The 25,916-nt window shown below is 31.4% G+C and overlaps 1 protein-coding gene across 1 annotated transcript in view; it reads right to left on the minus strand.

The window, feature by feature from the left end:
• Positions 1 to 5,011: 5,011 nt before the first annotated feature.
• Positions 5,012 to 25,916, minus strand: part of LOC143238826 (uncharacterized) — a 49,690-nt gene continuing 28,785 nt past the window's right edge. The window contains exons 5-7 of the mRNA XM_076479389.1: positions 24,417 to 24,550; positions 16,552 to 16,783; positions 5,012 to 6,800 (exon numbers count right to left, since the gene is read on the minus strand). Coding sequence (XP_076335504.1) covers positions 6,682 to 6,800; positions 16,552 to 16,783; positions 24,417 to 24,550 — 485 coding nt within the window. The 3' untranslated portion in view covers positions 5,012 to 6,681. The remainder of the gene's footprint in view (positions 6,801 to 16,551; positions 16,784 to 24,416; positions 24,551 to 25,916) is intronic.

Genomic DNA, 25,916 nt, shown 5'->3' on the forward strand with positions numbered 1-25,916 from the left:
GAACACGGGTAAACTTTTTAAACAAATAGTAATAAACACATCATATATGTATCTTATTGTTCGTAAAGTTTACTGACATATTATGTTTTAAAAAATTTCACATGCTATGATAATTGAAATGTGTTTTCCAATAATTTTAAGGGGTAGCATTTTATTTATTTTTTGTTATTAAGCTTTAAAACAACTTCCTTCGATTTTTTTTCGTTGTAACCTTACTTAAGTTTAACGCAATTTTCTGTTAAGGTGTTTATAATTCGAACTATCTAGTCCTGGATTATACGTTTAAATATCATTACAAAGTCGTCAATTATACAGTATGTAATGTATTAAGATCGTTTCTGCTAGTTTTTACTGACCTATTTATTATACGCTTGGTAATTATTATCTTTTAAACAAGGCCAGTACACGCAGTCTATCCTTAAAAAAAGTGTCGAATTCATAACCAAAATTTTCCAAAACTACTTTGAGGGACTGCAGTTGTTTCTGTCCAAAGGACTTCTTCAGTGTAGAACAAAAAAAGTGGTCTACTTATTTGTTGGAAATGTATGTGAAGAATCTTCTCATTGTTTCTGTAGAAAAAAAATGTTATACATTTTCAACAAAAACAAATTATAATAATTTCCTATATCAGCTCTTAAATTTTCCCGGTTGTATGTTCGATTAATTTTTAGCTTCGCCAATAGACAATATTGAAAGTGATGATATACTAATTCACATGGCTGAGATCAAGGAAAGATAAAACCACTGGATGACGAAACCTGTGACCATCTGAACTAACTCATCAAGCTTAAATGGAATAAAACGTTTATAAAAATTACCACATTTTATTATTTATCTCAACCTATTAAACGTCATACTGCTAGACGCGGTAAATAAATATAATACTAACGGTTGTAACACACCATCAAACTTAATAGAAGAAACAGTTCTAATATATCAAACAATAGGTCTTCATTCACTTTATGTTGCATTATATCGTCTTTGATTCAAAAACTAAAGTTTATTCAAATTATTTTGAATACAAGTTCCGCAGAAGTTGGCAATCATTTCAAGTAAACCCAGTGACGGTTAATTCCACTATTTGTTGGTAAAAGAGTAGCCCAAAAGTTGGCGGTGGATGGTGATGACTAGCTACATTCCCTCTGGTCTTACACTGCTAAATTAGGGACGGCTAGCACAGATAGCCCTCGAGTAGCTTTGTGCGAAATTCAAAAACAAACAAACAAACAAAGCTTACAACAACATTCTTATGTCTATAACAGGATTGTAGATAATATTACTAAAGACAATGTGAACATTATTTTTTCCTCAGATCGAGACTTTGTTCTTCTCAGTCAGTATGCTGTTTTCTATAGCCTTAATAATCTAAAACAATACTTATACACTACCTTTATTTTAAACACATAATTAAAGTTCTAATAATAAAAATAATAAAATCTAAGTGAATTTTGATCTGTAAGGACTGTTTTGATTTCTGATGATATAAGATGTAGCTAAAGGCCAAAGTCTAAAATTAAGGTAACAAAACGTCTTCAAGTTTAAAATTCATTCAATACGTCTATATATGATACGTTCGCTTTTTCCTCTACATTTCCCTCCTAAAGATATAAACAATTGCTGGTTATTACATTTAATTTTGTACTGATGAGTTTAATAATAAAAAAAACGAATTACCTCTGGACAACACTCAGTTTTGTTTCTTCTTGAGTTTGTTCTAACAAAATTAAACTTCAGTTCACAGCAGCTAAAAGTTCACAAAACGCTGTAACAATTTCCTGGACCCTCTAGCTATACATTATTATAAATAATAAATGTTTTCATGATATAAAATTTACCATAAAACTCTTTTTATATTAGTTTTACAACAAAACCTTTTACACTAATTATTTTAAGTATTTTCTCTGCTCATTCTTGCCTTTTATGAAACTTTGCGCCGTGGAATTTTATGAAGTAATGGGAATAGTTTTTCACTTAAATGCTTCATTATTTCGTTTTTTCAGTAAATTATATTGTTGAAATCTAATGTTTACTCTCTAAGCTACATTATAAAATATAAATTTATGAAAACAGCCATCAGTAAAGCTTTATTTTTGCATTACAATTTTCTTATTAGAAGCTACTTGTTTATTAAAAAAGTTCTTTTCCAGAAATTTTAAAGAGAAGCATATGTCAACTTTTATATTTCCAACCTGTGTTCAGTTTCTTTACTCATCAATAATTATTTAATTACTTTTAATTAATTTCAAATTTCAACTTACATATATGATTTGAAATGGTAATACGATTATTTTACAACAGGGCAGTTAGAAATATACACCTGGAATTGTTTCTATTCAAGTAATCTCAATTATTTAAATTTATAGTGTTATGTTGTTAAACATTTATTACAAATTCTATATTTTTTAATTATAAATAAACAAATTATACTCCAGCATGTGTTAAAAAAGCTCTTGGTGGGTCATGGGTATGAGCTTACAAATGAAAAATCGGGTTTCGGTAGACGCGAAAGACACAACAAAGAGAATCTACTGATTAAATATATGTTTGACAAAAACAAATAAACAGTATTCATAAATAATTGCGTGCGTTGTTGTTGTGTTGATTATTTATGCAATGTAATCATTTACAAAAAATCAAAATTAAAACACAAACTGTGCAAGTATCGGCGTGGTTATAGCAGACAGAGTGTGAATTATATATTACTATGCACTGTTACTTACTATCACTCAGAAGTTATTATTGTTAATTACTAATGTAGTCTTTACTTGTTGATGCTTCATGATTAAAAAGACGAGTTTTTTTGGTTTGCCAATTTTTCTGAATTATTAAGTGGTTATTCAGATATGTAATTTCAGCTTTTTTTGTCAAAATGCATAGTGAGTGGAGTAATGAACCTTAAAATAGTTTATCTAGTCATTTTATAAATATAATTGATTATTTTGTATTAGAAGTGACTTTAGTTTCTTTTGCCATTATAATATAATTCTTGCAATAACAACTATATGAAGGCTAATATATTTGTTAGACATTATAATTATTCATAAAATAAATTCAGAAAACATCACGATAAAATTTATTATAATATCCTCTTGTTGCAGTTATTTTCGAATTAGGTGGCATGATTTATTTAAATTCCTATTATCGTTAGTGGTGTGTTAATTTGTTGTTTATATTATTTGTTCTGTAAATGAAACTGTTTCCCTAATACAGTTATTTATGCGCGTTAGATACTAGCTGCTTCATATCTTTGTGAGTAGATTACAGAATAGAGAAGGAACTGTACACGGAAAATGAAACTACGATAAATCTGTCGGAGATCTGTTTAATGTCGGTCGGATGTTCTACAGGGTGAAACATTAGTATCACTTTTGTATCTGAGGTATACATTTTTACCCATTAATAATTTTGCCAGCTGTTTCTTTTGGCTAAGTATTTCAATTTAGGAGCTCTGTAAAACCTAAATTTGGGTATATGGAATAGCATTGTTTGTTGTCATCATCTTGCTCTGTCATTTACCCAATATTCATGTCTTGAAACAACAGTTAGGGTAGTCCTGTATGATTCTATTTTGCTAATTTGATGAGGAAGTCTTGATTACTGTATAAGAAGCATATATAAATGCTACTCATTCAAATACTTTGTCTGGTAGCTCTTTACGTGAATAATTTGAATTTATGTTTAAGGTGGCCAGTTATACTGTATTTCTGGATATTTGTTGCCTTATAAAACGTTGATGTTATTTATTTGATTTGTAAATTTTATCCTTATCAATATTATAGTTTTGCTGTATTATCTATCGTAATTCTAAATTACTCTCTATATAAACAGTAACACGTGTCGTCGTACCTTACACCGCCAAAGCCGTTTAATGTACTTTTCTTGCTGAGTAAACATTATTAAGGACAACTATATAAACATCTTTGTGTGTTGGTGTTACGTTGTTTAGAGGGACACGGAAACAATGATGCTGTGTGAAACAAATAAGTAGTTTGTTTTTTGTTTTTCAATTACCTTGTTTCATTCTTTGTTTATTGATAGCTCCCTTCACAGTACTGATGAAAGAATTTACTATGTATAATATATTACTTATTACCATGATTATTTTGTAATATTAGTTTAATATTTGGATTTAGGTCTGATCGAGTCTGGTATGATGTTATTAAGATTATGGCACAAAATATCATTAATGCTGAGAGTATCCAACCAATAAATCGATGCATTCTAATCTTTATAGGATTTAGTTTCAAGTCTTTGCATATTCTTAGTAAAATAATGAACTAAGTTACTTTTAGGTTTGATTTATGTATGTAGTTTATTTGAATCATGCACTATTTATAACTCATTTTATTTGAATTGTAAGCATTCCTTACCACATCGCTTTCTTGTGCTAGTAATTATGCCGATTTTTAAGATCACTGGTAGAAATGTTAAAAATAAAATACTGTTTTGAATTAAGTGATATAAAAAAATGGAGCCAGTCTAAGCCAACTCTCCAATAATATTAATGGATAACAGTTATTTCCGTATAATTAATATTAACTTATGATGCAAACAAGCTACCTACTTAAAGAAAAAACTAAAAATAAATCCCATAATAGCGTTAGGAATTAAAAGTATACAACCTCGACACTGCGTGAAAAAAAAAAATTTGGTCAGTAAAATAACCGCAAAAACGCAGGTTTATCCTTAATTAATATTGAAAAATATGTTTTTGATTATTATTTTTTCTCGACTTGATCCTATAAAAGAAGTAGTAAACTACATCTGGAAGTATTCAACGCTATAGCCTGGAGGTGAAGAACTGAAACATAGGTGTAATAAGCGCAACAAACTCTGTTGTTTCAATACAGTTTCTTTTCCACTTGATCATAAAAAAACAGATTATTGTTTGTATAATATGAAAAAATTTGTGTTTATATTATCGGAGCCAAATGACAACAAAATGCAGATTTTGGTTAAAACACTTTCATTACAATTTGGAGGTAAGAGTCAATACAGAGAAAATGTCAGAAGAAAATAAATAGATAAAATCATTCCTATTAAAATTGTAATTCACGTGTGATATGGTATTTTAAATTATTTCGATATACGCTTGTATAAACACGTTTGAAATTAGTTCACTTCACATAAAGCAAAAATGATAAAAACAAGGAGAAGAAAGAGTTAAACTGAAAGAAATACAAAATACACTGAACGTTACTAATCAAAAATAGGTACAGAGTCAACACTCTGTTTCACTACATATTAAAACTTTATTCGTTCAGGGATTATAAAGAAATTCAAAATGACATACAAGACGTATATCAAAATTCCCTTTTTATTCTGAGGTAAATTCGAAAAAACGTAAAAGCATAACTAACAGCGTCACAAATATGATTTATAGTCAAGTTCATACTATGTATCTTGCTGGATAATACACTTACGTTAAAATATTTTATCTTTACTTCAAGTTTGTATCTTCAGTAAATGGAAATACCTTTTAGTAGTAGAATTTTAAACACACACACACACACACATATATATATATATATATATATATATACATATATATATATATATATTACCATATCCTTAAACGTAACAGCTCGTTTTCAGGATTGTCCTTTTTAAATAACACTTTTATACCCTCATTAACCGCTTTCAATGTTATTGAAGAATACTGTCTTAATATTTAGATTTTACTGCAAAATACAACATTAAAAATACAAGTAACGATAAAGTATAGTACAAACATATTCTTCAAACTGCACAGTATGAGTCAAAATAATGTTTATGCGCGTCCATGCACTTTTGTTTTATGATTAGTTAGTAACTATTGGAATAAATTATTTCTGTATTTCTATGTCATTGAACAGATTCTATAAAACAATTAAGTAAAAAATGTAGCAAGACATTATATTGTAAAATATTTGACATTGTAGTTTGTTTAGCTGTTATACACTATGATATTTTGAAATAACTGTTTATACGAAGTTAAGTAGTTTTATGTGTTCAGTTACTAAAAAAGAATATGTAAACTACAACATTACGAAGGCTGGTTGTGAACAATTAACTTTTGTATGGATGATGTAATTTAATAAATTGCTAGATTGCTTAAAATACAAAGTTATATGTCGTGTAAAGAAGATATATAAAGTCTTTTTTTAATGGAGAAACTTTTAAATTAAAAGCAACATTATCCTGTTTCTAATTATATCACTTTATCTGGAGACATATTAGAAACAAGCAAATTGATTACCACTCATATAGTTAATTCCACTAACATATGACTAAATTGTTATAACACGAAACATTATCTCACAGATAATGTACCTCTTTGAACATCTTTGTTACATCAAAACATGTATCTCTAGAAATATTATACACCAAAAGTTATCTTACGATAGAAACATAAATATGTAAGGAATAAGTAATAAAATTTCACTTTGGTATATAAGAAACAGTAAGTAAGTATTTCACATTCTCTACTGTATTGTAGCTTTACCAATATATCTGTATGACTGAACATTTTGTTCTCTATTGTATTGTAGCTTTACCAATATATCTGTATGACTGAACATTTTGTTCTCTTTGTATTGATTCTTCATTCTTTATATCTTTTCCAAAACGAGATTTCAAAACTTCGTTTTATCACAGACGTATCATTGAATGTATATCCAACTTTAAATCTTGTCCGAAATATCATACTGGCTGAACGTAGGAAGATAACACTGAGCAGTGGTAGAGAACCATGAAAAGCAGCATAAACGGAAGCTTGCTCCACTTTGTTGAAGAAACAATTACTCCTGCGCTTTCATCAACTGAAATTGGATTGCCAATAGGGATCGCTATAATACTCGAAATTTCATTAAAATATGATATTACAATAATATATTTGCTGTCCATTTTCTTCTTATTTCTTACGTGTTAAAGTATACGTTCAAAGACAATACCAACAACAGAGAAATTTAAAAGTTTCTTTAGCAACTTTAGTCTTTTGTATAAGCTAACGTAATAGTATTATATCATAAACAAAAAATAATTAAATATGTTGTGGTTTAATTCAAGGTGTTTATGTTTATTTAACGCTGAAATGTCTTTAGTGTAGTGTTCTAAACCAACGTTTCTCAACTTGATCTTCCACAACCACGTATTTCAAGGCGACTGTATGGGTATTAAAACGCTTATTAAAATAAAGTAGAGAACAATATATCGACATTGTTAGGTCATCTTCAGGTTAAGATTGGTGTATTAAATTCCTAGAATTTTTACAGGGCTTTAGTTCCAATCTAATCGTGCAGGTTTTCCCTATATGGTTTGTCTATGTCAATCCAGGATGCTTGATTATTACAAGTTACTCACTAACATTTTGTCGTTATTTTCACTTGTTAATGGTCTACGACGTTTTAAGGAGACAACAAACCGATCCCAGCTGTTAAAAAGGTTGAGAAACGCCGACTTGAGTCACAAAACGTTTTCAGTAAAACATTTCCTTTCAATTTTGAAATATTAATTGTGGCGTGATTTATATTTTAGCATAAACGCAAATAGTTTATAAAAAATATTACTTAGATATATTAGACTCTGAAAAAAATTGCAAGACTAAAATCAAGGTCTCTATTACTCGTGGTGAACATAGTACTGATAACACATTGTATGAGTCTTCAAAATCATAATATATTAGAAGAAAGCGTTCGACCCATGTACAGCGATTTTTACCTATTTGAACTTTTAAAATATGAATTATATGAAAATACAACCGAGTAAATAAAGAATGAATGCTCTCACAAATTTCGTAAGAAAAATTAATTTCAATGAGTACTTGTCTGGGAAAATACCTGCCAGTTCTGAGGTAAGAAAGGGTTCCCCCTGTCCTGATAATTGAAGTTTCACTCTCTTAACCCAAGGAGATCCTGCATAAGGGTAGAAAATAACTACATGTGTAATGACATGATTCTGACCCTGCGCTCCACTCTAGCTTTCGAGCATGACCTACACTTAGTGGAAGAAATTTGTGAGGGCGCGAAAGTAAATCGAAAAAAAATCAAGTATCCTGAATTGAGATAGATAAACCGCATATAGAAAAACTGCACAACTGAAATTGGACCGAAAGCCCTGTAAAAATTCTAGGAATTTGATATAACGCAGATAAAGCCCATAATTAGGAAATACTAATCTACAATCTCACAAATATCCTTGATAGCTGGAAAGATAGAGACTTTTCTATGCTCGATAAAGCCCAAGCAGTTAAACAGATAGGCATAGGGAAGTTAGCTTCAACTTCGGTATATCGGCCTACCAAGTAAAAATATCCAGGAAATATTCCGTTTTGTCTGTTCAAACAAATTGGTTTGTTTCGAAACTCGTATAATTTGTTTGTTTGTTTTAAATTTCGCGCAAAGCTACTCGAGGGCTATCTGCGCTAGCCGTCCCTAATGTTGCAGTGTAAGACTAGAGGGAAGGCAGCTAGTAATCACCACCCACCGCCAACTCTTGAGCTACTCTTTTACTAACGAATAGTGGGATTGACCGTCCCATTATAACGCCCCCACGGCTGAAAGGGCGAGCATATTTGGTGCGACCGGGATTCGAACGCGACCCTCGGATTACGAATCGATCGCCTTAACACACTTAGCCATGTCGGGCTCGAAACTCATATAAAGCTTGGACTCCTCTTTTACGAACGAATAATGGGATTTAGCCTCACATTATAACGCTCCAACGGTTTAAAGAGTGAGCATGTTTAATTTCACGGAGCTTTGAACCAGCAACCCTCAGATTACCAGTCGAGCGCCCTAACCACCTGACTAGGTCAGGATCCTGGTAAAGAAACCAGAGCTAATAGAAATAAATATCTCTCAAAAAAAAACTTACCTAACAGTAGTTTGGTAATGTCTCACGTACTCACAACTACAATCTAATCATCAAAGTGCTCATTTCATGATTTATTTGTTGGGCCACCACAGTAAATTTTTCAGAAATAGTATAAATATTCAAAATGCAGCCAATACCCTAAGATACTTAAAGTGTCAACTAAAAATATATATTACCAGCAGCTAAAGACAAAATAATATCTAAACAAATATATCAATTAATAAAAAAAAGGGATATCAAAAAGAGAAAATAAACTACCCAAATAACAAGGGACAAAAGTATGGGATAGGGTTAATTTCTAGAATCCTGAAGCGTATATACGCGACATAGCTTGATAGATAGTCCAGGAAATGGCCACAGTTATAGCTCGCTTCAACAAATGAAAAATAACAGCAGTTAATAATAATTAGAGTACTATACATCAATGTGGGAGTCAAGAAAACTGACTTAAATTTGGCATTCCAGAACCAATTATGATGTTTGAACATAAGTACCAATATATTAAGGTAGCACTGTAGTCAACTGAGTATCAAACGTAGCCAATAAAAATATTAAAATAGCAAAATATAGCTGATATTAAATTATATTTTAAGGACAACTTTATTTACTCACTATTATTAAGGACTGTTTGTTTTGAATTTCGCGCAAAGCTACATAAGGGTCACCTTCACTAGTTATCTCTAATTTATCACTAAAACATTATAGAGACAAGGAAAGGCTGCTGCTTATCACTGCCCACTGACAACTCTTGGGCTACTTTTTACCAAAGAATTGGGAGTGACAGAGCATTATAACATTCTCAAGGTTGAACGAACGAGCATGTTTGGTTGGACGGGGACTCGTACTCGTGGCCTTTAGATTTCGGATCAAGCGACCTTAACCATCTAGGAAATTGTTTAAGGAATAAGATTGTTTGGTAAAACATTGCTTGTATTAACATGAAGTATGAGTAGCCTTAAATGTAAACTTCATAGATTTAAGGACTTACTGAATCAGTTTACCTAAAGATACAATTTAACATCAACGAAACAAACAGTAACAGATATGACGGTCTATGTTAATGAAACAGTTCTTACACTTCCGGGCAACTCAATTAACGCACAATCTAACTTTTAACACTGAATATTGAGATCGACCGTAAGTTTATAATGTTCCCATGGCTGAAGGCGTAAGCATGTTTGATGGGACGAGGATTGAACCCGTGACCCTCGGATTGCGAATCAAGCCATCCTAACCGCATGGTCAATTCCTATACAAAGAACGATTTTTATAATTCTGACATATGTAATTTTACAAACTGTGTCAAGTTTGTTCCTTTTTAATTATTTATTTTATGATTTTTATTAAGTAAACTTCTAGTAATACATTCTTTATGGAACATAAAGGGTGCTTCCCAAGCTCATTGATAGAAACATACTTTTGAAATGAACTAGTATAGAAAAATAATTATTAGTGTTATGAGATGAAGCGGTGTGAGTCTACCTCCGAACGATATCAACAAACATATTCAAGGTCACCTCAAAGTTCATAATCTTCAAAACTGCTATTAATACGATATGTATCATGCACAAGAATTGTAAATAAAAAAGATGTAATCAAAAATAAACCGAAAATATTAAACCAAACAATTAAAAAAAAATCATCGCATTAGTACTAAAGTTATATGTATAAATGAATCCTTTGTATGCATATATGTTGTGCCAACGTTATTAAAAGTTGACAATAATAAACATTGTCACACAAACCTATGTTTAAGATGCAAGGTCAGAATTTTGTTTAAGTAAACATGGCATCTTTGAAAGATTCAAAAATTTGAAAACGTATTAAAATAAATCATCAAATTAATATTACAGCATTACACTGAAGAAAGCTAAATGGATTTCTACTGTATGGAGTTTGTAACGAAATGTGTAGACTGTTGCAAAACTGTTATTAAATTCAGTGTAAGAACCGGTTGGAGCTGAAAGAGGCGAGAAAACAGCCGACTTTTGGCCAGTCCCTAAGGGATTTAGAGAGTACAGAATTAAATTATACTTATTGGAAAAACTGCAAACTTTCTAGGTTCATCAGATTTAGAAGAACTTCAATAATTATGAGGCGTTATCGGCGATTAGAAAGGAAACGATACAGACTGGGAGATTTTAGAGAAGACGAATATACAGAATGAAAGGCGAAAGAAAATATGGTGCAAGTAAGAATCAAAACTAGTACTTAAATTACTTTTATTACATATTACTGGTATAGTAATAAGTAGTAATATATTATATTTAAATTTAGTATAGATCAGCTCCTGATATTAGTGAAATTTCAATAAATTTGAAGGGAAAGCGACTTACGTTTATAGTACGGGCATAAGAACGTTGGTCCTTAATAAAATGATGTCAGAAGAAAATGTACAACAAAGATCTTTGAACGTCATTTTTTACATCAGGTGATGGCAATATGTGTCAATTGCTTGGTACAATAAGCTTATTTTCGTATAGACAATGTGCAACCTGACTAGGAACAACAATCACAATTAACAATGAAGTTGCCATATCATTACTTTCAATATAGATATTAATTGACACATTTCGTGATGTTGTTCAGATGTTTGACTCATTTCAGATAGGGCTTATAACTTGATAACTGTGAATCGAATTCAGTAATATTCGACTTAACCTTTTCATTTGTTACGGTCTGCATTTCACAGTTGCCATTTTGGTGTATAATAAAAAGTGCTTCGAAAGACATGAAGTTCAAATTGGCCTGGAATGACCACAATGATACTGCCACATAGTAGACCCACTACAATTAATTCCATACCACTAATAATATGTTCCTGTCATTTCTGAACTATTTGTCTGTCAATGGACTATTTATTTTAAATGTTTTACATAATTGTGTCAAAATGTATGAAGTAAAAATGAAGAAAAAATTAGTTTTCCAAAAGCTTTGAAATCTTAATAGATTTTGTTGATTTTTCGTAGGTTTGATTAAATTAGTATAGTATGGATCAATTCAAGGAACTGTCATAAGGTTTGATTTGAATTTCGCGCAAAGCTACACGAAGGCTATCTGCGCGAGCCTTCCATAATTTAGCAGTGTAAGAGAAGAGGGAGGGCAGCTAATCATCACAGCTCACGCGTACTCTTGGGCTACTCTTTTACCAACGAATTGTAGGATTGACAGTCAAATTATAACGCACCAACGGATGAAAGAACGAACATATGTGGCATGACGGGGATTTAAACCTGCGACCTTTAGGTTGCGAGTCAAGCGCCCTAACCACCTGGTCAGGCCGGGCCTAATTACCATAAAACAAAAATAACAGCGGAGCAATAGCTTTAACGTGCCTTTGCGGTAAAAGACGAGCATTATGAATCGCTGGTCATGTTTATAAGGCTTAATTTTTCACAGCTGTATGTTTGCAGACTTACAACATTGGAAACTAGATTTCGATACCCATGGTGGTCAGAGCAATATGGCCCATTGTATAGCTTTCTGCTTAACTTCACCCAATATATTTCTAAACGTTAAAAAGTACTTACAAATAATGGTTGAATTAATAACGTTTTAATTTAGTTTTTTTCCTTTTTACGTTTTCAGCTAGTGCTATTAACACGTATGTTTTTTGTTTTTTTTTCAAAATTACACATCTGATAAATTCAAATTACAGTTCATTGAGTGCAATTACTCAGAAGAGATAATTTCTTCCAGTAAATAGTGACAATAATGATATGTGCTATCAACGAAAGATTAATTATGTGATTAGAAAAAGTTCATATTGGGAAACTAACACTTTAACAATAAAGTTTTCTTAGTATAATAAAAGGTTCTTATAAAAATCGCATTTATTTCGCAATTACTTTAATCAAGTATACTGGTTGTCCTCGCTCTAATACAGTTTATCACCAATGAAGTTTATTTCTGTAAATTAGCTACTAGAAATTATTTAATGTATAAAAATGTAATAATTTCTTCTATAAAAAAATACACACACACCTTACTATCTGAATGCGCTTGCGCACTTACTTATCAAAGCTCATTAAAGTTTTTGAAAGATTTAAATTTAGATAGTAGAATAACATTATTATATCCTTATACCAGTAGCACAGTGGTATGTTTGCGGACTGACAACATTACACTATAAATCAGGCCTCAATACATAAAGCGGGCAGAGCAGAGACAGCCTATTCTGTGTATTTGTTCTTAACTTCAAACAAACAAGCGCTTCACTCGTAATTTGAGGGTCGCGTGTTTGAATCCCCGTCACCACAAATATGCTCGCCTTTTCAGCCGTGAAGGGATCATAATGTCACAGTCAATCCCACTATTCGTTGGTAAAAGAGCAGCTCAAGAATTGTCGGGGGTGGTGATGACTAACTGAGTTCCCTTTAGTCTTACACTGCTAAATTAGTGACGACTAGCACAGATAGCCCTGTAGTAGCTTTGCGTGAAATTAGAAAAGAAACAAACACTGTAAGTTTATTTTTTAATTGTATTAAGTACTGTAAAGTTTAGCTCTAACTAAATCAAAGTAAAAAAAATAAAATAACTCAAGCTACAGAGTTAATTTATCTCTTTATTGAATATAAGTCATATTTAATAAATAATATCTGCTAGCAATAATGTAATTAAACGACTGAAAAACACTTTATAAATTATGTTATTTACTGTTATTATTCCAGCCTAAATACTGAGGTTGAATAGTAATGACGTTGTAATTATTCTTCAAATTAATTTAGTTATCAATATATTCCTTGATTAACTAAACTGTAAAAGCTAATCGGTAAGAAGTGTGTAGATATTTAATGTTTTATTGTTAAGGATATTGAACATAAGTAAAATAACAGATATAACACTTGCTGAAATTATGCATAAAATAAAATTATGAAGGAGTTTTCATTGGCATTTTGCTTAAAACGTTATAGTATGAAAAGTATGAATAGATATATTGTCGAAACAAGATATGAATTAAAAAACTATAAAATATGAAGACCAAATGCTTTACTAAACTTAACTAATTTCGTAATTTATGTTTCGTAATTTATAAAAATCATATACCTATTCATATTGTTTTTTATATATGTTTTTGTAATGCTATGAAAAAAATACGAATTATAGAAAATATTAGTAACATAAATAGCAATAATCAAACATATAACAGTAGAAAGTAGAATTTGGAAAAGCCACGATTCTCATTACAAGAGAAAATACCACAATATTCTTTCTAGCATCAAAAACTTTCACTTTGAAATACATCGAATTTTTCTTTTTCTGTCATCTTCTTGAAAAAGATATATAAGGGAATTCTTCAACTTTGTAAGAATTAAAAACTCATAAAAATTGGAAATAAAAAGGTCAATGTATTTGTGAAAGAAGAAAATAAATTATCTAATAAAATATAGTATTTTAAGTTTAAAGCTAGATACAATATAGATAAAAGAGGACGTTGTATTGCTTTCTATTATCTTTAGAAAATTAAATAACATAAAATAACCATATAAACCTTTAGAGAACAAGTAAAGTTTACTTCACATTGGTATATGTCTTAGGAATCAGAAAGAGCAAAAGCAATTTCTCTCAATACTTTAACAGCTTCAAAGGAAAAACAAAGTTTAAACACAAGGATGCACCTTTATCCTGAACTAATAACAACTTACCAGCACCATGGTATTTAATATCGAAATACATATTAGGTTTCTAGCAATAAATATCATTGTAATTACAAATCATTCTTTGATAATTTGTAACGTTAAATATTACTGCAACAACTTTATGACTACTGATAGTGACGTATGAAATCGATAAAACAAATGTTTATTTTACTAGCCTAGCAAAGTCATGTTCGATTAGGTAATGACTCTAAACACCTTGACGGTAAATGATGATGACCAGCCTTTCCTCTTGTCTTACACTGATAAATTAGGGACGGCAAGCTCAGATAGCCCTAGTGTAGCTTTGCGCGGAATTCTAACAAAACCACTGTTACAAATGATGATTATATTTTCCCTTAAAGAAGGCCCAACATGGTCAGGTGGTTAAAGCACTTGACTCGTAATCCAAGGGTCGCGGGTTTGAATCCCTGTTACATCAAACATACTCACCCTTTAAGCCGTGGAGGCATTATAATGTGACAGTCATTCCCACTATTCGTTGGTAAAAGAGTAGCCCAAGAGTTGGCGTGGGTGGTGATGACTAGCTGCCTTCCCTTTATCCTTACACTGCTAAATTAGGGTCGTCTAGCGCAGATTGCTATGATGTAGCTTTGCGCGAAATCCCAAACAAACCAATTCTTTAAAGATGTGTTTTATGAAGTCCTTCTATTAATTCTATATAAATCTTTTACGGAATAGTTAAATTCATTTTATCCAGTTTCACAGAAAAAAATTCATTTAATTCACGGTTGCGAGCTTAGTCTTAATAACCAGAATCCATAAAAATTGTACAGTTTATTTGTCTATACTCTCACGATATTATCAAACAAACATTTACTAGGGACATCAAGTGGTGATAAAATTGTATAGAACGAAACTACTTCGAGAAAATAATCTTTAAGTAAAAATATCGTGCAGCAGTGTAATGCAAGATTTCTGTAAGTTACACAAGACAGTTACTTATTACTGTTCACATTTAATATTTATTAATTTACTTCACATTGGTATCATTCGGATGTTGGATATTTGTTATATTGAGCAACAAATTAATATTTTATAAGAATACTAGATGTAAATCTTTTTTTAAAACTTATAATTAGTTGGTATAGTTTGTTGCTACCGGTACTCAGTCAACCGTGAGTACCTAAAATATATTTTTACCGCTGAGTCACTGAAAGGCACTTGATCTAGTAACAGCTGAAACATCAGTTATCAGTCATAAGATAGTTTCCTTGCATAAAAAAGCCCCGAGATGGTCAAATGGTTAGAGCGCTACACTCGTAATCTGAGGGTGGCAGCCATTTTCCGTCACACTAAACATGCTCGCCCTTTCAGCTGTGGGGATACCTTGTGACTAGATACCTTCCATCTAGTCTAAAACTACTAAATCAGGAACGGGTAGGAAAGGTAGCCCTCGTGTAGCTTTGCGCGAAATTCAAAACAAACTGACCTTGCCTAAAGTATCATGATATATTTTACATAATTACTGTTGCACTTCACCCCGACACCACTAAATTAAGGAAGCGGTGAACCTTAAGGCTTATATCGATATAAGTTGGGTTTTGCTGACGATTGTGGGTACAGTACAGATATCCATTTGTGCCCGAAAACAATAACAAGACAAATACTACCACTCTACACAGTAGTAAAGCCTTAGATATTTCTGTCTCACTTTGCAAGAATTCATCTCTTTTTTGTGACCGAATTTACTTCCTTTTATTAAATGACTGATATAGATTTAATTTTTGTTTTTTAGAAAATGCAACTATTATTAAGAATATATGCTTCTTTGTGTAATGTTAAGTAGATTTACGGCTACCTTTGAATATACAGCAAAGTTTTGATCTAAGCAAAACTCTTATTATTATTACATTTTTGTATATTTTAAAATTTTATTGAAACTAATTTATGCTAAATCAAGTGAAATCTTAAACGACCGTCTGTCACACATATTTAAAACAAAACAACAAACATAAATTGCATTATTGTTCTTTTTTCCCTTATTTTGTGTATGTGACAAACTAACTGAAACCTGCATTCATTGAAATACTTTTCCTACCTTGGTTTAAAGTTTTACTAATCCGTAATCCAGAGGCTTTTTGTTGTCTCGCAAATAGGGTCACTTCATTACCTAACTCAACAGCTTGGAAAACCGTGGCAATACATCTTAATTTCATATTACCGTTCCGCAAGTGGTTTTCTGTAACGACAAACCTTAATCCCAAAGTTGATGCTTCCAAACCATCGTCATGAAGTGTGATAGAAGACGTTGTCTTATAATCGGGTCCAACCTGCAAAGGTAATTTATATGCTAAATTTTTTGGTTGGTATCTTCTAGCTAATCAATAAAAGGAATACACATTTTCAGTAATCAATGTAGCTTTTGACACAATAGGCATTTTACTGACATTGATAAAAGAAATTGTGAAATGTTTAAATGCATGCTAACGAAATGTTTGCTGCTGTTTTGTATCTTAATGAAATTGCTCTCGAGAGCAATAAATAAATAAAAAATCGGTGTAAGTGCATTTAAATCTTTATTATGCTTAGGCTTATAAAAATGTGGTGTCGTTTTAATGTTTTCTAACAAACATTTAAATACTTATTTTATTAATTTTCTTACAAGGTTGTGTGTGATTTTGTTTTCAATACGTTCGTAAAAATTAAAATTATTTTTATGCTAATTATCTTAAAATCATCGACATTTTGAATTAAGGTTAAAAATGGTGTATTATGAAAACGTGACTGACTATGTAACTTACGTCTGAGCACGACCGAACACAGAGGAAATCATAGGAGAGTTTTCTGTTATACTAACGTCAATTATATATCACTTATCATACAATAAAAATGTATATATTGTTCTTATATAACCTTGTTATATAAGAGACTTCGAAAAGCTAGATTTAAAAGAATTGTTCATATATATATATATATGGAGATTCAGCAGGAACATGGAAGCCAGCCAATCATAAATGAATTGAATTGGTGGATCGACTCCAAATGCTTAAAAATGTTTTAGTACAATTGGAAACTGCTTCTAAAGAAAGTTTACGGTTATTTAAGTACTTCGTCAAACCACTATAGAAACAGAATACTGCTGTCTGCCATTTTTCTTTACTCCAATAGTAGGATTAGGCTGACTGTTTTAGGCGTTCGTAGCTGAATCTTCAGACCATGTGATACTTAGAAACAGACTTCACAAAGCCAGATGTTTAATAAAATGCATTATATTCCTTGCAAAATATAAGAGAGTTTGTCTATAATGGAATAGTACTAAGTATACGTGTAGTGGATCAATAATTTAAGGAGCAATATTTTTTATGTGTTATGCGTAATCCCCCAGTAAGATATAAAACTTACACTTATTTGGAGAGAGTTTGGAACCAAAGTAATCTTAAAATGTGATTCATGTAGCAGTAAGAAGCACTGGTAGACGTATAGGTCCCTATGCTTTTCGGGATGGTACCATTAATGCCATATTAGATAGAGTTCTTATCCCATAATTCCTTACGTTGCAATATACTGCTGCAATCCATCTTAAGAGCGTTAAACAGGTCGACCCAACCATCGAAGAAAAATAGATTAAATGCATGAAATGGGTCTCGAGTTCACTGGACTTCAATCCCATGAAGTATGTATATATATATATATAGAACACTCTATTGAGTGACGTCGTATTCCATCGAGTGAATTTAGGCACTAAAGATACCCTGAAAATACTTTTCTCCGAATAATTACCGAAAATCCTACATCCTATGATATGTCATAAACTGAAAAATAATTACAAGCATAGGCTTAATGTCCATTGATTTGCATTTCAGATCACCGCTCATCAGATGGCGATTTGCATAAAATTTAGCTGACGGGAGTGATTGACATTACTTTTTTAACTTCGTTTTTGCTTTGTCTAAACTATTATATCAGAAATTTCGATTACGTTTCAATATATTAAGTAGTGTGTTTTTATTTTAACTTGTTATTTCTGCTTTTATTTTGCATTTTAGAAAGATGCATACTTTTTTCTTTCTAATTTAGTGAATATTTTCGTTTGTTAAAATATTGTTTATGTTTAACATAGAAAGCATTACGAAAAAGTTCCAAAGTGTGTCGTGTGTGATGTGGAAAGTTTCAATAATGAAATTATTTCCTGGTTCCTAAAACAAAGCTAAAAAAAATTATTTTGAACATGGAACATGAAAGGCATAAATCAAATTGAATATAAATCATTTTGCATTATTTTTTTCAAAATTTAGTAAAATCTGTTAGTATACTTCTAATATAACATACTAAAAAATAAACAAAAAGGGAATAAGTAGTAAAAGTAATACAGTAAAAGCGCTTAGGAGAGCATGAAATTATTTCTATTCTGGTTACCAACTTATTCTATATTTAAGAAATCCTAAAGCTGCAATAGTTCTGCTTATATTGTATATGTGTGAGTCTAAGCTCGTATTTTTATCACCAATATTATGATTGCTAAAGCTGTGGTCTTTTCTCGAATTATTGTTATTGAACTGTTGTAAACCACTTTGGGGAAATGCCAATTATTGTGAAAAATAGGTTAAATGAAGAGACAAGACCTAGTTCATTGTACTGTTAGACCACAGTTTATGTTATATTGTCTGAATTATTTTTCAGTTAATAACCAGAAATATATTTGTGGTGGATGACATCTTGTAATGATTCCAAAATTTTAATATAAGAGCCTTATTCATCAGATATTACGTATCAATGAGCTAAGCTATCCAATTCATAGATATGCTTTGGTTCAATTTGACTATGTTATCCTTTATCTCATTAATATTCAATTCATAAACCAAACAGACTGTGTTTGCTTTATAGACTTCAGATTAGTAGTCATCCGTTGTATTCTGAAAACCATTTATTATATGTTTATTTTTTAATTTCTGTATATTGTTAAGTTTCTCCCATAAGATCATAGCTAATAATTTATATTTTAATAGCATTTAAGTTTTTAATTTTTTAAGTCAATATTTTTAAATTTTTTGTGACATGTGAAACATTTTCTCTAGGCATGTCTTTTATCCCTTACCTTTTTTGCATATAAATTTCTCAACAAGTGGGTTTCTCGTCATCACTGATTATTTTAAGTATGTATGAAAATGGCATCAAATCATGTGACTGATATTAAAATGTATTAAAATGACTTGTACAGAACCAAGGTACTGCAGTGAAACTCTCTAATATTTCATCGTCATTGAGTGATGTTTTTCAGTGATAAGCAACTCAACAGCCCAAAAGTGGAGAAAATTTCATAGAATGTGTTTTGTATTATTAATTTATGTTACCTCAAGTGTAAAATATTTATATATACAGTTTAATCTGTAGGTCAAACCAGCTTGATTACTTATAAAAAGGAGTTAGTGTCACGTTACTTTTGTGTGAAACAATACAATTAAATTACCTAACACTAGCTTTAATATGATATACTTGAATTATCGCAGAAGAAAATTCACATTTTTAAGCCTGAAGAACTTTTATATTTTATTACCAAAATTGGCGAATAAAAATTAATCGAGAAAAATCATAACATGATGAAGGGGATTTAAACAAACGTTCTCCAAGTAACATATGCTATTTTGTTTATTTATTGTTGTTACATAAACATAATTGGTTCTTCTAGTTAGAGCATGCGACGAAGTATTTCAACTTTTTATTTTTATTTGTTGTTATTATTATAATACATACTTTTTGCTTCATTAACTTAGAATTTGTATTTAGGACAAACTTCGTAAAATACTATTTGATTACGTCCGGAAATATCGTAAACAGCTATAGTACCAAAATGGTTAAATAATGAATTATAATCTTTATAAATAGAAACCTAAGAAAATTATGTTTAATTAGCTCCAAGTAGATAATGTTTTTGACAAGAGTTATTATTACTTGCACGAAAACAATAAAAGTTTAAAGCAATGATTAGAGCAATACGAGCTAATACAAGTGGTATAAAACACATTAAATAACAGATGTGACATTGTTCCAAACTTAAGAGGTCTGTTCAAAAAATACGCGGACTGACGTCATAAAACAAAATGTACTTTATTTAGAAGTTACAGGTCTGGGACCCCTTCAAAGTACTCTCCTCCCCAACGCACACACTTATCCCAACGGTGTTTCCACTTGTTGAAACAGTCCTGGTACGCTTCTTTTGTAATGTCCTCCAGCTCCTTCGTCGCATTTGCCTTAATCTCTGGAATCGCCTCAAATCTTCTTCCTTTCAAGGGTCTTTTGAGTTTGGGGAACAAGAAAAAATTGCAAGGAGCAAGGTCAGGTGAGTAGGGGGGGAAGAACAGTGATCGAGTGTTTGGCCAAAAATCACGAGTTCTGAGGGCTGAATTTCACAGCAACGCGGTGCATCTTCAATTTTTCGGTCAAAATCTCGTAGCAAGATCAACTGATATCCCACACTCTTCAGCAAGCTCCCTGACAGTCAGACGTCGATTTGCCCGCACCAGGGTGTTGATTTTGTCGACGTGGAAGGACGTCCAGGACGCTCATCATCTTCAATGGACTGTCAACCATCCTTAAAACGTTCATGCCACTTGAAACATGCCGTACGCTTCATAGCAACATCACCGTAAGCCGTGTTAAGCATAGCAAAAGTTTCAGTCGCATATTTTCCAAGTTTAACACAAAATTTCATAGCAAGTCGTTGCTTCTTCAGGTTATTCATTCTGAAATCCGCCAAACGAAAAAAATCGCACTTCACTTAAAACCGCGTAGCTAATACACAAATGAAGATATCTGCAATCGGGAAATGGCGTCGTAATCAGCTGATCTGTGCGAACCTAGCGACACAAAGCGGATTCTCCTGGAACCAACTGGAGCAGCGCAATTCAAACAGTTCGCGTATTTTTTGAACAGCCCTCGTATGTGTAACAAATTGATTCAAATAACACAAATCACTGCCTTTAAGGCCTTTCGTAAATTTTATTGAACGTACAAAATACCTGTCTTGTTAATCATTGATGTTGTTACGACTTTGTGGACGTTCAATTCTATTTATTTCGGTCACTAATCATATCGCAATTACCTTTTGGATAAGTCAAACCTACCTTAAGTGCTGTTTTATATTACTTTAATATCGTGTTATTCATTAAGTATTAATAATATTCTTGAGTCAAATGTCTTCAGTCTTTATAAGCTGTTAGATACGAACAGAACTAGTTTAGGAGTTGAAATTTCATATTTTATTGAACAAAGTGTTATTTTTAGAATCTAAAATACAACAAAAATTAAAAGTTTCTTGTATTTTGTTTGTTTTGGAATTTCGCACAAAGCTACTCGAGGGCTATCTGTGCCATGGCCCGGCATGCCCAAGCGCGTAAGGCGCGCGACTCGTAATCCGAGGGTCGCGGGTTCGCGCCCGCGTCGCGCTAAACATGCTCGCCCTCCCAGCCGTGGGGGCGTTATAATGTGACGGTCAATCCCACGAGTAGCTTTGAGCGAAATTCCAAAACAAACAAACAAACAAAAGCTATCTGTGCTAGCCGTCCCTAATTTAGCAGTGTAAGACTAGAGGGAAGGCAGCTAGTCATCACCACCCACCGCCAACTCTTGGGCTACTCTTTTACCAACGAATAGTGGGATTGACCGTCACATTATAACGCCCCCACGGCTGGGAGGGCGAGCATGTTTGGCGCGACTCGGGCGCGAACCCGCGACCCTCAGATTACGAAGCGCACGCCTTAACGCGCTAGGCCATGCCAGGCCCTCTTGTATTTTTTACATTTTTTATGGCAAAAAGATATATTAATCTTGTTTAATTAAGGCGAGTATTTGTTTATTTGTTTTCAGATTTCTATTCTAATAAGTTTTATTTCCTTCGTTAGATATTTTTAAAGGTTATAGTTTAAAAGATTTTTTATAAGAAGGTAAAAACTAAGATTAAAATATTCAAATCTAGTAATATGTGAAGATGAAATTTTACAACACAAAAACAGATGATTTATAAAGCTCAGAATCTATTTGATGTAATGTTTTTGTTGGAAGTGACAAATTACATTATGTTTCTCTTCTTTACTTGCTCGAAAACACGACAAAACAAAAAGAGAAAAATGTTCGACATTCTTACTCAGGGTAAGATACACAACTATACTTCAAATCTCATTAGTGAAAAGCAAAACGTGCCCGAAGCAAAGACAACGTGCAACGGACAAAATATAAATTATTTATAGTAACCTTTCAGGAAACACTCTTATAAGAACTGTGTTGTGTTACAAGATAGCAAACAGGCTTTAATGATAAGATCAGTTTCACATGTGATAAAGTCCTTATTTTCCTTTTTAGTATGTTTGAAACAAAGACATTTGGATAACAAAAAATACATATATAAGATATAACCATAGATAAAATTAAAATTTTAAATGTGGATGGAAAGACAAAGGAGATATATACTTAGTAATCTGTGTTTATTTGTCGTATTAATAATATGATTATCTAAAGACAAAGTACAAGTAAATCTATAAGTATTCATTCTGTTTGTGAGCCTGGAACTATTATTGATTACATATATTCCTGAAGAAAAGCAATAATTAAAACGACTACCACCATAAAAGCTTCGCAGGAATATAAAAACACAAACCGGATTATTTTAACAACTGAATAAATGGAAGAAAGTCCAAAGAGGTAAAACACAACACACTGATTTCTATTAAAGTTACGAACAATTACGAACGAAGTAAAAAAGGTGCTAAATTAAAAAATGAATAAATGAGTTCTACATAACAAGTAATGAAACTCGTAATAACAAGCAAAGATGTGAGATTTTTTTTGTGAGACTGTACAGAAAGTTAGATATACTATACCAAAACGATTTTAAGTATGTAACTCAGAATTCACTTGGTAATTACAGATGATATAAAGATGTGGTGGAAGAGGATGTGTCAGAACTACATTTTTGCATTGTTTGTTATTACCAATAGAATGTGTAATGCCACTGAAAATAGATCGCTTTTGGGAGGGGCATACAACAATTATTTCCGACGTAAAATTTTCATACTTTCAGTTCATGAAGATGTCTTCACATCTGAAATTTAGAATTTGCAAAACAAGAGTATCACTTCTAGGTAATGACATTATAAAAGAAAGAAATATGTATCAACTTGGTGTATCAGATTCATCCAGAAAGATGCTGTAAGGAGTCGTACCCTAACAGTGCTAATAAACGGATGGCGTCATGTAACTTGCAAGAATTTGCAAACACAAAGGTCAGTGGCGAAAGCCTTTCACGTATTCGGGCTTATAAATATTAATAGCATCATTTATATACGGGTAATTTCAATCAGTTAATCATAAAGTGCAGAGTTAAGCATTTGAAATTTATCTTTATTACATTCTTACGGAATTTTATCTATTCTATTGATATATCAAAAATACTATATTAAATAATTTATCTTTATATTAATTTAGAATATGAGTCATTTAATACACCAATTAATTATTATATTAAACTGTATTATATACATTTATTTAATTATTGTTTAATGTTTATCATAGTAAGCAATTCAGAGATGTGCGTGAATGGCAACACAATTGTCTAGAGCAGCTAAAGATGTTATTTTAAGGATCTGTATGTCGTGGAAATTGTCATAAATGAAATATAAATGACGTGGAAATACAATATTTTTAATATTTCTTTGTTCAAATTATACTATCTGAATTTTATCCAGAAAAGGTAGTCCTTTGATTCGAAAAGTGATTTAGAATTGTCATAAATATCAAATGATAACACTTTACCTAGCATTGTTTATCTACGGATATTAATGCATTAATATTTTTCTTAAGCATCGAGAAACAGAAATAACAAGAACAAATTTGTATAACACATATTACCTTAAAGCTATAATATAATATATATTTGAAAAAGAAATGTCGTCATATTCTTGTTGAACCTACTATTTCATCATTTATGTACCAGCGTATCTTAGCCGCAGGCTTGGATTTCGCTGAAGTGCAATTGATGTTTACAGTATCTCCTACAATGTATTCCGGTCTTGCACCATTTATAATTGGTCCTTCTGTTGGAAAGACTACATAAAAATGTAAATTATTGAAAAGTTTAGCTTGATATTTTTAGACAGATTTATTTTTACGATGAAGTAAATAGAAATAATCGAACAATGGTCCTTGAATATGTTTAAAAGTGTACTTTTCATGCTACGTAGGTTAAAAAGTTTCGGTGTTACGTACACAATTTATAACACAAAAGTGATAAACATTTGGTATTCTTAAACAACTTAAAAAATATAAATCATAGGCATTAATAAAGAATTCTCTTTTGGTCTTGATTTGAGTTATATTAAACTGGTTAAATATTGAAATATATTAGCACAAACAACTTATAGATGAAATCTACCAAGAGTGATTACAAGAAAAACCAGGTCAACAATATCAAATTATGGTAATTAAAATTACATCAACGACGTTGACAATGGAGTATAATACAATAATTATCAACATAAACCCTGTTTGGTTCAATACATGTTTTTGTAACGTATCTTGAGTTTTACAAAATCAGTTTAATCAACTACACAAGTGACGCCACTAATGTATTTGTATACATCTGCTTTAAGGACATCAATTGTCCGGTCGTGTTATCCACGGATAATTTACTTCAGAGTGTTACAGAAAAATAACGTCCATAAACTTGTAGGACAGAACAATATGTGGAATGAAGAAAAACTCTTACCTTGGACTTCTCAGTTGTATTGTTAATAGCATTTCGTCAAAGCTAACAATTGACTAGAAAATGTCGCTTTGATATTTCAATACACTCCACTTACAGTGGAAAGACGTATAATGTCATTAATAGTGGAAGAAATAATGAAAATTAAGCTTGAATATGTGTCGCTGCAATTTACGCAACACAGTAGAAAGTTACTAATAATTTCCATGAAATACTATAGCTACTATTTATCGACATAAATTAAAAGTGAAATAAAAATAGCTTCAAGTGGTTACTTGATTGTCATTAACAATATCTGATAAAAATGCAGATTATGATACCACATTTTCCATGTTTTGTCATGAGATAAAAGTTTGTCCGAGTGATATAGTACAATAGTTTCTGATTAATCTCTTTAAAGAAAGCTCTTTGGTTTTGTTTTTGAAAGGAAGCACATCTCCCAAAGAGTGCTTGGATAAACCAACGTTATTATCAGACACTAACAGTATACGGTGAACTACAAACATATATGAATTCGTACATTTCTTTATTCTTTCTCTAGTTATTTCTATCCTGTTGTAGGAAAAAAGTTCGTTAAGTTTGTAAGAAAGAAAAATAAAAAATAATGATCTCACCTTTCTGGACATCATTTCTTCAAAACTATCGCCATCAAAATAAATCAAAAGGTGGTGTTTGTCAAAACGTTATTCATCTATTTTTAGCCTAAGTAT

The sequence above is a fragment of the Tachypleus tridentatus genome, chromosome 13, assembly GCF_004210375.1.
Source record: "Tachypleus tridentatus isolate NWPU-2018 chromosome 13, ASM421037v1, whole genome shotgun sequence".
NCBI classification, from domain to species: Eukaryota; Metazoa; Arthropoda; class Merostomata; order Xiphosura; family Limulidae; genus Tachypleus; species Tachypleus tridentatus.